Raw genomic sequence first — 14,666 nt, forward strand, 5'->3', positions numbered from 1 at the left:
TACAGGACGTTTGCAAAAAAAACAGTACCAGCTGTGCGTCTGTACTGCCGAGATCACAATCTCTAGGTTTCCAAAGTGCCCATGGCACACGCACTCAGAATATAAAAATGTAACTAGGTGCATTAAAAAGAAAAATTGAGAAAAGCTCAGACCTCTCCATGTTGACTCATGCCCTAGTGACATCTGGATTAACTACTGTAATATGCTCTACAGGGGGCTGCCTCAGAAGATGGTCCGGAAACTGCAACTAGTGCACAATGCAGCTGCCCATGTGTTGCTGGGGCCCATCAGTTCAGCTCAGTCAGACCAAACTACACTGGCTGCTGGTTCATTTCTCGGCTGAATTTAAAGTGCTAGTTTTGACTTTTAAAGAACCACAACATGAAGCCTGTTCCATTTTTGAGCGCCATGCTCTGAACTGAAGAACAAAAGGTACTAACAAGTGCGCCGGCAGCATGTCCATCTCTTCAGCACTCCTGATTGTTTCCTACTCCAAGGTCAGTGTCAACCAGAGTGCCCAGTGTCAACCAGGGTTCCTTAGAGCCCTCCCATTCCAAAACTTCTAGAAAGAAGCCTGCTGTTGGAAGCAGGACTGGAGTCCCAACAAGGCATGGAGATCCCAACCACAGCACCTTAAGTAGTATTGTCACTTCTGGTAACAGCCAGCTGTCTGATGGTTCTCACCTGCAACTTCATGGCTACCATCTTGGTGCCGAAGCTGGGAATCAATAATCGCAACTGAATGGTACTGTATTTTCTCCATTTCACAGGAGACCAACTGCTTTTAGTGTTCTGGAGGTGATTACAGTTCTGCTCTTCCCACCACGCCCACGGTCGAAGTTGGTATTTCTCAAGATATTCATTCCTACATATTACAGTACAGACTCTCTGCACGTTATAGAGGGACTTGTCTGGCACCTTAATATTCATGGAGAAAGACCTGCAAATCATCTTGCAGCAGCTCACTTAAGAACAGTTCCTTCAGTTCCATTTAAGAACAGGATAATGTCAGTACTGGAAAATGTCCACTGCCGTAGCAGCTAATGGTCTAGAAAGGAAGTGAAGGAAGTGAGTGAAGTGAAGGAAGTAGTGAACTTCCTTCAAAAGCGGCAGCATCCCAACCAGTGGTCACAATCTCAAAGAGCTATGTGCTGCTGTCTTGGTACCAGACTTGGAACCAACTACCACAACTCAGTACAGTACTGCATTTCCTCCACTTGACAGAGGAGCGACTGCTTTTGGAGTCCTGGAGGGAATGCACTTTCATTCTTCTTATCAGGCACATCTGAAGTGACAGCCACGACCTTTGATCATGAGAAAGAAGGGTCATACATGAGATTTATCACCAGACACTTCAGAAAACTGGCTCACTGTGCCAATTCTGGTGCTATTCTGGTGCTCTCCTGGTACAGTGGTTGCTACGCCCGAGCAAGCCATCGTAAAAACACCATAAAGCATTAAACAATGACTTGTAAGTGAGCAGCCTGCACTAGTCCACCAGCACCAGATCCGAACCCCTGGCCACTGACTATGGTGGGTTTCATGCCAGCTGGTGCATGAAACCCACTGGAGACTAGGAGAGAGAGGGTGTTTCAGAGGTAGGGGGGGCATTCTTGGGCAGGGAGATATCAGACTGGGGCAGAGGCCTCCTCCATCATATTCTATCCTCCCTCCTAGGTCAGGCAGCCTTATATAGTGCCATGAGGACTTCTGCCAGCTATATCGCTATATAGCTGACAGAAGTCCAAGTAGTCCCACAGGGCAGGCTGGGGCATTACTCAGGGTAAGGGGAAAAATATCCCCTTATCTCCAGAAGACCTCCAGCTACCTCCTAACTACACTGGATACAGTGCAGGCCATGTGGCCTGGCAGTGCCAGAGCAGGTTAGGACTGGGCTGCCCACCAACTAGTCAGCACTTACACTACTTTGGAATCAGAATATTCCTGCTTAGGCAATAAGTATGGGTAATGCACAACTGCTACGTCTGACATCTGCACTGGTGTTCCTTTGTCAGAATACTGCTCTCTGGACAGCTTCACTCTCTCATGCCTCCTGGGTTCAAAGTGAGTGACCTGAGCAGTGAGATGAGTGGTCAGGATGACCACTCACACTCCTTCCTTTTCTGCTTCTTTGAGTGTACAAATAAGCACTGAATCACGTGCACTGTTTATTCCTACATGGTCTTCAGGACAACTTACAGCCAATGGATGAGACAGAAGAAGACTTGCCCATCTGCAAATAACTCAAGTTATATTTTTGTTGTCCATTCCCTGATAATTTTGAGAGATATTTTGGCATCTCTGCAATTAGAAAAAAAATATGCAAAAGTTAATGCAAAAACAACATTGGGATGTACACCTACCTGTCCTTGTCCATTATGCAAAATGAGAAAGGAAAGCTTGCTGCTATCTTCTCAAATTCTTCCTGAGAAATGTATCCATCCTGATCATGGTCATAATTTTTGAAAACTGACTGGATAAAGCAACAGGAATATTCAAAACTGAAACAATATGTACTTCTCATGTTATAGTTTAAATCAGTTATTAAACTCTGTGTTTTATAATACATATTTTAAAAATTAATTCCAGAACAGAATTGTAAGAAAAAAACCTTGTGGACATGTTGACTAACAGACAATTTCTATAGCTCTTATATAGGCAGTATTCCACAGGCCAGATACTTGAATGACATACAGGTATTCTAGTACTGCTAATGGAGAACAGGACCTCAGCAAGTTGTACTAATGAAGGTTCATGCCAGTGACTTTCAATCTTTTTCATCTCTTGGCACACTGAGAAGGCGCTAAAATATGTCAGAATGCCAGATGCAAGGGAGGGCACCAGGATGAGGTCTCTTGTTATCTGGTGTGCTCCCTGGGGCATTTGGTGGGCCGCTGTGAGATACAGGAAGCTGGACTAGATGGGCCTATGGCCTGATCCAGTGGGGCTGTTCTTAAACTACAATTCCCAGGAGGCCTTGCAGGTCTCTTGTGATTTGGTGTGCTCCCTGGGGCATTTGGTGGGCCGCTGTGAGATACAGGAAGTTGGACTAGATGGGCCTATGGCCTGATCCAGTGGGGCTGTTCTTATGTTCTTATTGTCAAGGCGCTCCATCAGTTTGTTGACAATTGACAACATACACCGCATTGCTGGCCTGGGGCTCATATCCCCCAGTTGTACTACTACTACTAATGACCCTCCCACAAACTCCCAAGGCACATCTGCAGACTATTTATGGTGCGCCAATGTGCCAAGGCAGAGTGGTTGAAAACAGCTGGTTTCTGCACTTGGCCTTCTGCAGAACTAAGTACATAATATTACATCTTTGTCAACTGCACATCTAACTCTAAAGTTTAAATTCCTCATGTCATGTACATTGCGTAACATGGCAAAGAGTGTAACACCACATTGTTAAGGCACCTATCTGATTTTCTTTTTCAGTCCTTCTTTACTGTCATAATATATCATATATCCACTTACATCCCTTCCCTTCCCACGCCCCTATCACTCTTCTCGTGGCCAGTGAATTTCAAGGTATTTATGACACTGAAGACATTTATCCTGCACATGCCCGATCTCATCTGATCTCAGAAGCTAAGCAGGGTCAGGCCTGGTTAGTACTTGGATGGGAGACCGCCTGGGAATACCAGCTATTGTAGGCTTATACCACAGTCTTTCGAGACTGAAGGTTGCCAACCAACCAAACTTGACCTCTTCAGGACAGCAGCAAGTTTCTTGTATGTCGGGGTCACACGTTATGATCTCTGCAGAGATCAGCATCCCTATAGCGAGTTTTCTATCTCCAGTTGAACGGCAGCAATCACAATATGAATTACAATTTTCCTTGCTGCATTTCACGGGGGGGGGGGCTGCTGAAAGGACAGATTGCGTGGTGGTCCCAATTCATGGTGGAAATGATACCACTAAGAGGGATAGGACACATGCAAGAGCGCTATAGACTCCCATAATGAATGAAAAACCATATATTCGATAATGTGACATACTTACATCTACCATTCTCTGAACATGCTTGCTAATGATCTTTGGATCAGGTTTTGGGGCTATGCCAGAAGCCCAGTCGGCTACTACGGGTGGTTTAGAAGGTGTCAAAGGCTAAAATAAGGATCATATAGATATATTTTTAATGCATTTTGTATTATTGAAGATAGGTTACCAACGCACTTTCTGCCAGCAGTCATCTTTACAAGCCTTGAAACGTTCATAGGAGTTTTTCAGCACTTATATAGGAAACAGATAATTGTCCTATGCACATTTTCCTAAGAACAGGGGGTCTTCTGAACAATGGGTCATTTCTCAAACCCTTTTTTAGGACTTAAAAAGCTCATAATCAGCATCTTGCGTTGAGCTTGTAAACAAACTGATACAATTCACAAAGAATCAGGATGATGTGATCACAGTGAGCGGCCCCAGTTCACAACCAGACTCCGACATTACAGTTGTCCAACTGGGAGGTGACTGCAGCAAGGATAACTGGATCATTTCTGAGAAAGGTTGTAAATGGTGAATCAGCCAAAACTGATAAATGCCCACATGGACTTCTTCCACATGGACTTGCATCTTCAGACTGCAAACCTGCTTTTTAAGGGAGAGTGCAGCCCCCCTAAGCATGCAATTAAAGTCACAGACATATCATTTTCATAAGCATGGAAGATGTTAAACTGTACTTGGCGAGCACTGCACTTTTTCTATATTTGTAATATTTAAAAATGTTACACATAAAAGTTTTATCATTTAGATATGACTTAGCAGTATTGCAATAAAATATATATCATTGTATCCAGGCTTAATGCACAGAAGTTATAAAATAAAATCTTTTCTTAGGATTCTTACTGCAGCTCGGTGACTTCTTGGCTCTCGTGCATATGAAAGTTCATAAATTTCATCTTCTGTATAATAAAGATCAAGGGACAACTGAAAACAAACACAGAAATAATTTACTGCTGCTTGCCCGATGCATTTGGGTTTTGTACATCAGTAGCTTGTCTACATGCAATATATCACACAAACCATTAAAAAAATTATAAACAGCAGCTGTTGTTGGCATCCTTCAGTTTCGGAAGACTATCGTATCGTGCTCTGAATGGTGGCTCTGGAACAGAGTGTCCTCTCCACTGCACGAAGCCTAGGTAAAGTAGATATGGAGGATAGACTGTTTCCCATGCAGCCAATCCCCCCTCTCCACGTCTCTGAAATGGTCCAATGGAAAGGCAGAAGCCAATACGGTTGGTTCCAGCGGCGTCACAGGAGTTGCCAGAACGTGACTGTGTTCAGCCATGAACTGCCTCAGGGACTCCAGCTCCGTATTTTGCCTCGAGGTTGTCTCCTGAAGCCTTTTCCATAACTGGATGTAGCCACAAGGCAGTGGAGGTTTGGGATCAGAGTTTCCCTTCTCTCAGATGAGCTGCCTTCCCAGACTGACGAGTCCCATCTACCCGGTGGCTGTTTAGTCGCCTCTTACGACAAGTACAGCCAAACTAAAGGCCTATTCTTGTCCCCAGCCCCCAGGGGTGGGGCATCAGCAGCAGCATCATAATTTTAGGCTTCTGTTTTCCAAGCAACAAAGAATGAACAAAGTTCCGATTGCCACATCTCAAAAAGGATATAGTAGAAATGGAAAAGGTGCAAAAGAGAGCAACTAAGATGATTACTGGGCTGGGACACTTTCCTTATGAGGAAAGGCTACGGCGTTTGGGTCTCTTCAGCCTAGAAAAGAGACGCCTGAGGGGGGACATGATTGAGACATACAAGATTATGCATGGGAAGGATAAAGTGGATAGAGAGATGCTCTGTACACTCTCACATAACACCAGAACTAAGGGACATCCACTAAAATTGAGTGTTGGGAGATTTAGGCCAGACAAAAGAAATTATTTCTTTATGCAGCGTGTGGTTGGTCTGTGGAACTCCTTGCCACAGGGTGTGGTGATGGCATCTGGCCTGGATGCCTTTAAAAGGGGATTGGACAAGTTTCTGGAGGAAAAATCCATTATGGGTTACAAGCCATAATGTGTATGTGCAGCCTCCTGATTTTAGAAATGGGCTATGTCAGAAGGCCAGATGCAAGGGAGGGCACCAGGATGAGGTTATCTGGTGTGCTCCCTGGGGCATTTGGTGGGCCGCTGTGAGATACAGGAAGTTGGACTAGATGGGCCTATGGCCTGATCCAGTGGGGCTGTTATTATGTTCTTAACTACAATTCCCAGGAAGCCTTGCAGGTCTCTTGTTATCTGGTGTGCTCCCTGGGGCATTTGGTGGGGCCGCTGTGAGATACAGGAAGCTGGACTAGATGGGCCTATGGCCTGATCCAGTGGGGCTGTTCTTATGTTCTTAACTACAATTCCCAGGAAGCCTTGCAGGTCTCTTGTTATCTGGTGTGCTCCCTGGGGCATTTGGTGGGGCCGCTGTGAGATACAGGAAGCTGGACTAGATGGGCCTATGGCCTGATCCAGTGGGGCTGTTCTTATGTTCTTATGAACATAGTTTTCAGCACTGATTCTAGCACTCAAGAAAGAAAACCCAGTACAAAGAGCCAATCACTTGAAAAGTTGGAGTGGGACAAACCAAATCCTAGCCCTAATTCAGATATACTACAAAACTATGATTTAAAACTACATGAACAAGCCTAATGAGACATAGGGCAAGATGTGCCCTCCCAACCCTAGCCTCTTGCTGAAATGCAACAGGAGCAGATGTTTTGAGTTCCAGAATCAAAACAAGAAACGCTGCAAGATAACAAAGGGCAGGGTGAGGGAGTTACTTCAGATGCAATCCTACACGCATTTTCCTGGGAATATAATCCAGTGAAAAAGAAATTGGACTTACTTCTGGGCAGATGTGCCTAGGATTGCACCACTAGACAATTCAAAATGCACTGCTACAGTGTGGCTGCTACCAAACGCATTGCTTTCATGAGTTTGGGGTTCTGTGGAACATTTACAACTGGCCTCCCATACTGGTTGGCTGTGTTGCATTTTCAGCATCCATGCTTAAGCACACATACTTCAAAGGTGCACCACTGGCACAGTTCTAATTGTCCTTAGAGAGAAGATGATTGTGGAGGTTGACATCATTACAGATGCATGAAAACATGTGGATGTGATTTAAAACTCCAACTACAACATAAGAACATCAGAAAAGCCCTGCTGGATCAGTCCAGGGCCCATCGAGTCCAGCTTCCTGTATCTCACAGCGGCCCACCAAATGCCCCAGGGGCACCAGCAGCTCCCTTCAGCGGCCCACCAAATGCCCCAGCCCACCAGCAGCTCCCTTCAGGGAGCACACAAGACCACCAGATACTTGCATCTCACTGCCACTCCCCTGCATCTGGCATTCTATTTACCCTCCCCCTCCACCCAATGAAGACACCACAGCGACCAATTTTTAATGCATGAAACCTACTGAACAAACCTTTCCTCCCTCACCAGTCTGGGGCAGGTGAAAAAAACTGTCATCCACAGCCAGTTTGGATAACAGAAAAAATTCCTGCCCAGCCCTCAAGATGAGCGACCAGCTAATCTCAGACTGGACATACCCATCATGGCTCGTAACCTGTGATGGAATTTTTTTCATCCAGAAATCTGCACAGTCCCCTTTTAAGGGCATCTAGGGCAGATGCCATCACCACATCCTGAGGCAAGGAGTTCCACAGACTAATTACATGCTGGGTAAAGCAATATTTTCTTTTGTCTGTTCTAGCTCTCCTGACACTCAGTTTTAGCGGATGTCCCCTAAAATTGGCACTGTGATTGCATTTGAATGGGTCCTAATGAAGCACCGTACACCACTATAGTCTGAGTAGCAGCATCATGGCTGCCCAACATCTCAAGGAAGTGGATCAAATGATTCTGATCTTCATTTAGGAAAGCACACAAACATAGCCTGACCTCAGCTGTTTCCAAACTGCGCGTCGCGATGCTCAGGGCGTCACAAGGCACTCAGCTGGGCGTCCCGGTATCCCCATGGCACGGTAGCAAGGCAGCAGCGTGAGCCTCCAAGCAGTGACAGGAAGCTTCGTGTGGCAGGCAGAGCTGCAGCATACAAAAACCACCCGCTGGGGAAAAACCTCCCACCCACCATGACCCTCTAACCGCGAGTTTGAGGCTCACGTTTGGCCTCCAAAGCTGGTAGTGAGTAAGTAGCGATAACACCATCACATGATGTGTTTTGCATCATCACCACTTATTTCTGGGTTCCAAGGGCATCGCAGCAGCGATAAGTTAGGAAACTGCTGCCTTAGCTGGTTCTCAGGAATCAAATACGGTACTTACCTGCCTGTTGGTATTTAGTTGTATTTTAGAGACCTACAGGATTGCTTAGTTAAATTCCCCTGCCTGGTTTAATAGACAAAACTCACTGACACTTTAGTAATCACACAAAATGATAGATTTTAAGTAGTGTCTATAAAAACAGGGACTTACCGTCAGGAGATGAACAAGATCCTTGTTTGCCTCTAGTGGAGGGCCCATCTCCTGCAGCTGTATCAGTTCATTGACATGATTGTACAAAGAAAACAACTTGTATATATTTATTTTTTTGTCTTCGAGGTAATTTGGCATGGCTTCATAAAGGGAGATCAAGTCTTTCAAATGTACTCCAAGGATGGGGATCTTAAAGTTATTGCACTCGCTGTAGGCACGCCGATAATTATCATAATTTCTATAGGATGATAGCAGTTCAGTCATTTCGTTAAACACCTAAGGGGAAGCAAAGAATTAAACAGAAGTTAAACTGACAGTTTTGCACCTTTGGAGCCCAGTTCCATAGACAAGTTTTCTCTTTTAAAAAGCAAGCTTGAGCTCTATAGCATAGCTAGAGAGGGTGAAAAGCCCTAAGTTTTGCAGGCACCTGAATGCAGGGTGCAAGGGGCTTCTCCCCCTCCCCTTTGGAGCCAGGCATTTGCCTCTGTTTTGCTCTTGCTACCGGGAATGGCTCCAAAGGAGAGGGGGAGAGGCCCCTTGCATGGTGCATTCAGGAGCCTGCAAAACTTAGGGCTTTGCACCCTCTCTAGCTATGCTTGAGCTACAGTGGCAAAACCCAAAGGAACTCTCTGAATTGAGCAAATTAAGTATTATTTCAATTTTCTGATAGAAAAAATAGAGAAGAGTACCTTATGAATGTCATGAGGAACATGAGAACTTGTTTCTTTAAGTCTAGAGATGGAACTGTGGCAGAGACCACCAATCACAGCCATTAATGTGTTGAAATTCTGCAACTGGTGAAGTTTCTGTGTTGAAAAATGAACAACAGCCATTATTCAGGTTTTGATGTTGTCAGATGTACCCCTCTGAAATCAAACATCATTGGACATAGAATGAACTCAAGGGGATTAGAAATTTCCTATTTAAAATAACTCTTTTCAATATGGTTTTTCAAAAAAAATAATCTCACTCAATGCCAGGACCACAATACTTTGAATCCATAGTTTTCTATTTCACCTTTCCCAAATACTTCTAAACCAGTCCAATTACAGGCAGTCCCTGGTATCCACACATCTGGTATCTGTGGATCTGGTTATCCGTAGTTTCCTGCACCCTCCAGCCATGCCCATGACCTTGGTTTATCTCCATTCAAATCACATGAAGCAATAACATGTCTTACTTTAACTGAACACTATAAGCAGAAAGTTTATAAGACAAGCAGGCAGGCAGCTTGCTGACTAGAATGGAGACAAAGAGAGATCATTGACTTCCTGCTTCCTGTTAATGATCACTCTTAGTCTTCATTCTAGCCTGCAGGTTGCCTGAACTGCCTGCTTGTCTTGCTATAAGCTTTCTGCTTATGTTGTTGGCAACCTTCAGTCTCGAAAGACTATGGTATCGCGCTCTGAAAGGTGGTTCTGGAACAGCGTCTAGTGTGGCTGAAAAGGCCGATTCAGGAGTGACAATCCCTTCCACACTGGGAGCAAGTGCAGTCTGTCCCTGGTCTGTCTCCCTGGCTGTGGGCCTTCCTTCTTTGCCTCTTTGCCTCAGACTGTTGGCCAAGTGTCTCTTCAAACTGGGAAAGGCCATGCTGCGCAGCTTGCCTCCAAGCGGGCCGCTCAGAGGCCAGGGTTTCCCACCCGTTGAGGTCCACTCCTAAGGCCTTCAGATCCCTCTTGCAGATGTCCTTGTATCGCAGCTGTGGTCTACCTGTAGGGCGCTTTCCTTGCACAAGTTCTCCATAGAGGAGATCCTTTGGGATCCCGCCATCATCCATTCTCACGACATGACCGAGCCAATGCAGGCGTCTGTTTCAGCAGTGAATACATGCTAGGGATTCCAGCTCGTTCCAGGACTGTGTTGTTTGGAACTTGTCCTGCCAGGTGATGTCGAGGATGCATCAGAGGCAGCGCATGTGGAAAGCACTCAGTTTCCTCTCCTGTTGTGAGCGAAGAGTCCATGACTCGCTGCAGTACAGAAGTGTACTCAGGACGCAAGCTCTGTAGACCTGGATCTTGGTATGTTCCGTCAGCTTCTTGTTGGACCAGACTTTCTGCTTATAGTGCTTGGTTAAAGCAAGACAGTATTGCTTTGCACAATTGTAATGAAGATAAACCAAAGTAAAAGAGTGGGAAACCACAGAGATTGGGTTTCCACTTATCTGCGATTGCCAGTATCTGCAGGGGGGAGGAATGCATCCCCTATGGATACCAGGGGAGGCCTGTAAAATGCTTCTTAATGTCAGCATCTGTGGATTTCACCTTTTGTCTTCCTTCCAGGTATCATACTAGACATTTCCAAATTAGTAAAGGAACACCTGTTGCTATTAAGGGAATCAAGGAAGAATAAACCATACCAAACTCAGTTCACATCTAAACTCACCTGGGCCACATGGATGAATTTGATGAATACTTCAGCCCGAAGCTGTGGCGTTGGTCTGTTGAGTACCATTAATTGTACCCACTGGGAAATGCCATTACAAAGAGCAATTGAACGTTCCATAGTTGGGTTTTCCTTCACACAGCCATTCATAATGTAGTTTTGATAGTCTGGAAACTTCAATAAAAGAGTAAGTTAGCATTTAAGATGCTTCCACTGTACATTCCCCAGCACCCAAAGGTTCTGCTATAGGGCAAATATATTTCTCCTGTAAACAGAAGTCTTCCATATAAGCTGCGCTGACTGAATGGAGAAATAACTACTCAGAGGCTGTTTCAAGCAGCCTCCCTTTGGTTATTGTAACACATAGATCAGTCAGAAGACCGTACCTCATTTAAAAGTAATTCCCTACACCAGCTTTCAGCCATTTAATGTTTTCCTTATTCACAGAGAACCTCCTTTGCATGATCAAACTGGGACAGACGATGGGCAATACGTAGGGTACAACTGACATCATGTTCTAAACACAAGATAACACTTCTTAAAATAATTTCTGTTCTGCTTTACCAAAAAGCCAATCGCAGAGAAAATCAAATATCTAAGGGCCTAATCCTGAGCCCTGTATGCAGGTTTGTGAATCTTACTGCAGGCCCACAGCTGGAAGTAGCCCAGTGTGAGCCCACGCTGGGCCAGCTCCAGCACTGGGCCCGCGTTCCACCGCCTGGCGGTCACCCGGCCCGCCAGGTGGCAGACAGGTGAGTGGGAATATGGGGGAGGCCGGGGGAGGCATTCCAGGGTGGGACGAGATGGGGGAGGGCAAGGAGCGGGCGGGAGGAGGCATGGCGGGGGGAGTGAGTGGGGCAGGAGGGAGTGGGATCGGTGGAGCTTAGCTCCAGCAGATCCTGAGCCCTGTGTTGGGCCATGTGGCCCCACATGGGATTCCTTGATTCTGCAGCGGTTCTGGAGCCACCACAGAAATGAATAGCCCCATTGTGGGGCTACTTCCCTTACTCGGGGGAAGGGGACAAAAGTCCCCTTCTCCTGAGGAGGCAGAGGCAGTTGCCCGGGGCCACAGCAGCAGCCCTGCGCTCCGTTCAGCTCAGGATTGGGCTGTAAATGGTCAAAAAAGCCCAGTCGAAAAAGATGCAAAAGGACACCAGCAGATAACTACTAGAAAAGACACGGTGCTGGGGTCAAGAGGGACAACTACTCTCCCCTGATAAATATAAGAGGTTCAGAAGAAGTGTCTCTTTGCCCTGTTAGCAAGGGTATTCATATGCTGAAATTCATCTTGTGGAAATAGGATGTTTACTTCGAACAACAACAAAAAAGAGATCAAACGGAAATATCTGTGTTCTTTTATTGTTTGAACATCTACATGTTGACTGCACTGTTCAGTGCTGTAAGAAAGTGGAAAATTTTGTAAGGCGTTAACCTGCTTTGTCTAATAATCATTAACCGTTTAATTAAAAATTGTTAAACATTATATAAACGTGAGTGTGGGTTCGGGGGCTGGGTTATGATTCTGCCCACAAGTTGCTGCCTGAGATGTGACTTCAGTTCCCAAGGCTGTTAGATTTTAACTTGGCACATGAGAGGAGTCATGAACCTAGAGCTTAAAATAAAAAGAGCACTGATGCATGACTAAGTGAGAGCTTTTACAGTTTGCTACCTTAACTGCTAAACTAATATTTGCAACTCCGGCACTGTTATTTAAGAGACAAGAGCACATTGTTTCTTTTTGTCAGGGGACTCATTTGAAGCAATATGGTTAGGCATTTTCAAGCAAAAGAATGAAGGGAAGGAAGAGCCAATATTTATGAACAACCTTTCCCTTATGTAAAACTAATCATGTACAATTTTTGCTGCGCTGAAGAGTACTAGATTTATTATGACATATATTTTCTTTTGTAACCTTTTACCAAGTGGAAAAGAAACTCGCACAAAACATACATTTAAGGTCAGACACCATTCAAAAACAAGTGACCCTTGCAATCCTGTTCCAAATAAAATATGGTTAAACTATCATTTGAAAATTCCACTGAACAAGAGGAATCTTCTTTCTTTCTCTTTCTTTCTGTAACAATCCCTTTCCAACATGTGTGTTGAGGTGTGTGCTGTATGCAACACAAGGAAGGTGCTGGTAGGTGCTGGCTGGAGGGCAACTCAAAGTAAGGGGATATTTTTCCCCTTACCCCAAGCATTGTCCCAGCCAGCCCTATGGGGCTATTCAGATCTGCGCCAGCAATTTCGCAGGTGCAAATCCGAGCAGCTCGTGTAAGGCCGATCAGGTCAGAAATGAGGGTTAGGATTTGGTCTGTGGAGCTGCAGCTGATCCCACTCCCCAGGGCCCGATCCACCTCCCAGTCACCCCTGCCCAAAAACGCCCCCTCCCTGCCTCCATTCCATCTTCCCACCACCCTCTCCCACTCCCTACACTGGACTGCCTAGGCTGGCACAAACTTACAAGTCGGGAGCCAGCGTGGGCCTCCGCATTGTCCCAGCTGGCTCTAGAGGAGGCACAAACATGCTTTGTGGCATGACTGCGACACTCCTGAGGCAGCACAGGGGACCTGTGCCGTCTCAACAAGCACTCAGGATTGCATTCAAAGATCATTAAAATGGTATATCCCACACGCAGCCAGAAGTAGTACAGACTGTTCTCCTGCCTCTTTCTATTGTATGTCTATGCCAGTTCATTCTACCTTCAAATTTTTTCTTACGCCATGTGTTTTTTACCTGTATCCTTCCATGTCATTTGAGATGCGTCAGATGTCATATGGCTGCTTGCTATTAGAACCCATCCACTCAAAGTCATAGTCACCTCCTTCTTTGCCTCCAGAACTTCAGGCACTCCTGGACTTATATAAGCCTTGACTTTTGTTATTTTGTTTTTACATTAAGTTTGGGCTGTGCAAGAGGAGCCCCCCACGCTTGCCCCTCACCTTGCTCTGTAAGGTGGGGTCATTCTCGGCCTGCCCCATGTTTCCCCTTTTGCTTAAAGAGCCCATGCAGACAAAGGGGTGAAATTGTTCGGCTCTCAGGATCGGAACAGCAGTCTCACCCCTTCCTCCTCACTGGCAAAAGAGGAAACGAAAGGAGAGCTGGGAAGGATCCCAGCTTACTCAGCAAAGCAAGAGGTAAATGTAGGTGGCTCTTCTTACACAGCGCAGTTCCGACTTATGGAAAAATCAACTTACATAACGGTGTCTGGAACACAATCCTTATGGAGAATGCTTATACAGCAGTGGTTCCCAAAACTTTTCAAATGGTGGTTCACTTGACCTACTGGGACATTGGCTGCTCATTTGGGCTACAATCCTATACACATTGAATAGGGTGGCAGGTTTCTCACAAGGATTCCACGGCTCCCCTGGCTGGTTTGCATGGCTCCCTTGGGAGCCAAGGCTCACACTTTGGGAACCAATGCAATACAGAATTAGATACAAACTTCTGGGCAACCTCTCAACCTCTTGGATGCCCCTTCACACTGACCTACCAAGGCTGAGAATAAGCTCTTCAAGAGGCTTCTTGTGGGAAATAATTGCCATCAAACTGTTTTAAAACAGAACCGTTTATGTCTATCAACCCACATATGCACACACCTTATTCAAAAGAACAACCTGTGTAATAAACATACAGGGAGTAAGCAACTCACTGATATTCGCCGGAACGACTTGAATTCAAGATAGGTGAGGTGATCGGACAACTCCTCTGGTTCCAGGTGATCAAACAGAAGTGAGACTTTGCGTTTCTTGCAGCTGTTGGATTTTATCCGTTGTGTGATCTTTCGGGACCAATCTCGAGCATTTCTTTCAAAAGAAAAAGTGGTACATTACCTTCTGCATC

The 14,666-nt window shown here is 45.5% G+C and overlaps 1 protein-coding gene across 1 annotated transcript in view; it reads right to left on the reverse strand.

Moving 5' to 3' along the window:
* Positions 1 to 14,666, reverse strand: part of RASGRP1 (RAS guanyl releasing protein 1) — a 58,309-nt gene that overhangs the window by 8,397 nt on the left and 35,246 nt on the right. The window contains exons 5-11 of the mRNA XM_066612288.1: positions 14,476 to 14,629; positions 10,821 to 10,994; positions 9,128 to 9,244; positions 8,439 to 8,714; positions 4,852 to 4,932; positions 4,009 to 4,113; positions 2,364 to 2,473 (exon numbers count right to left, since the gene is read on the reverse strand). Coding sequence (XP_066468385.1) covers positions 2,364 to 2,473; positions 4,009 to 4,113; positions 4,852 to 4,932; positions 8,439 to 8,714; positions 9,128 to 9,244; positions 10,821 to 10,994; positions 14,476 to 14,629 — 1,017 coding nt within the window. The remainder of the gene's footprint in view (positions 1 to 2,363; positions 2,474 to 4,008; positions 4,114 to 4,851; positions 4,933 to 8,438; positions 8,715 to 9,127; positions 9,245 to 10,820; positions 10,995 to 14,475; positions 14,630 to 14,666) is intronic.

This window comes from Tiliqua scincoides, chromosome 1, assembly GCF_035046505.1.
Source record: "Tiliqua scincoides isolate rTilSci1 chromosome 1, rTilSci1.hap2, whole genome shotgun sequence".
Classification (NCBI taxonomy): domain Eukaryota; kingdom Metazoa; phylum Chordata; class Lepidosauria; order Squamata; family Scincidae; genus Tiliqua; species Tiliqua scincoides.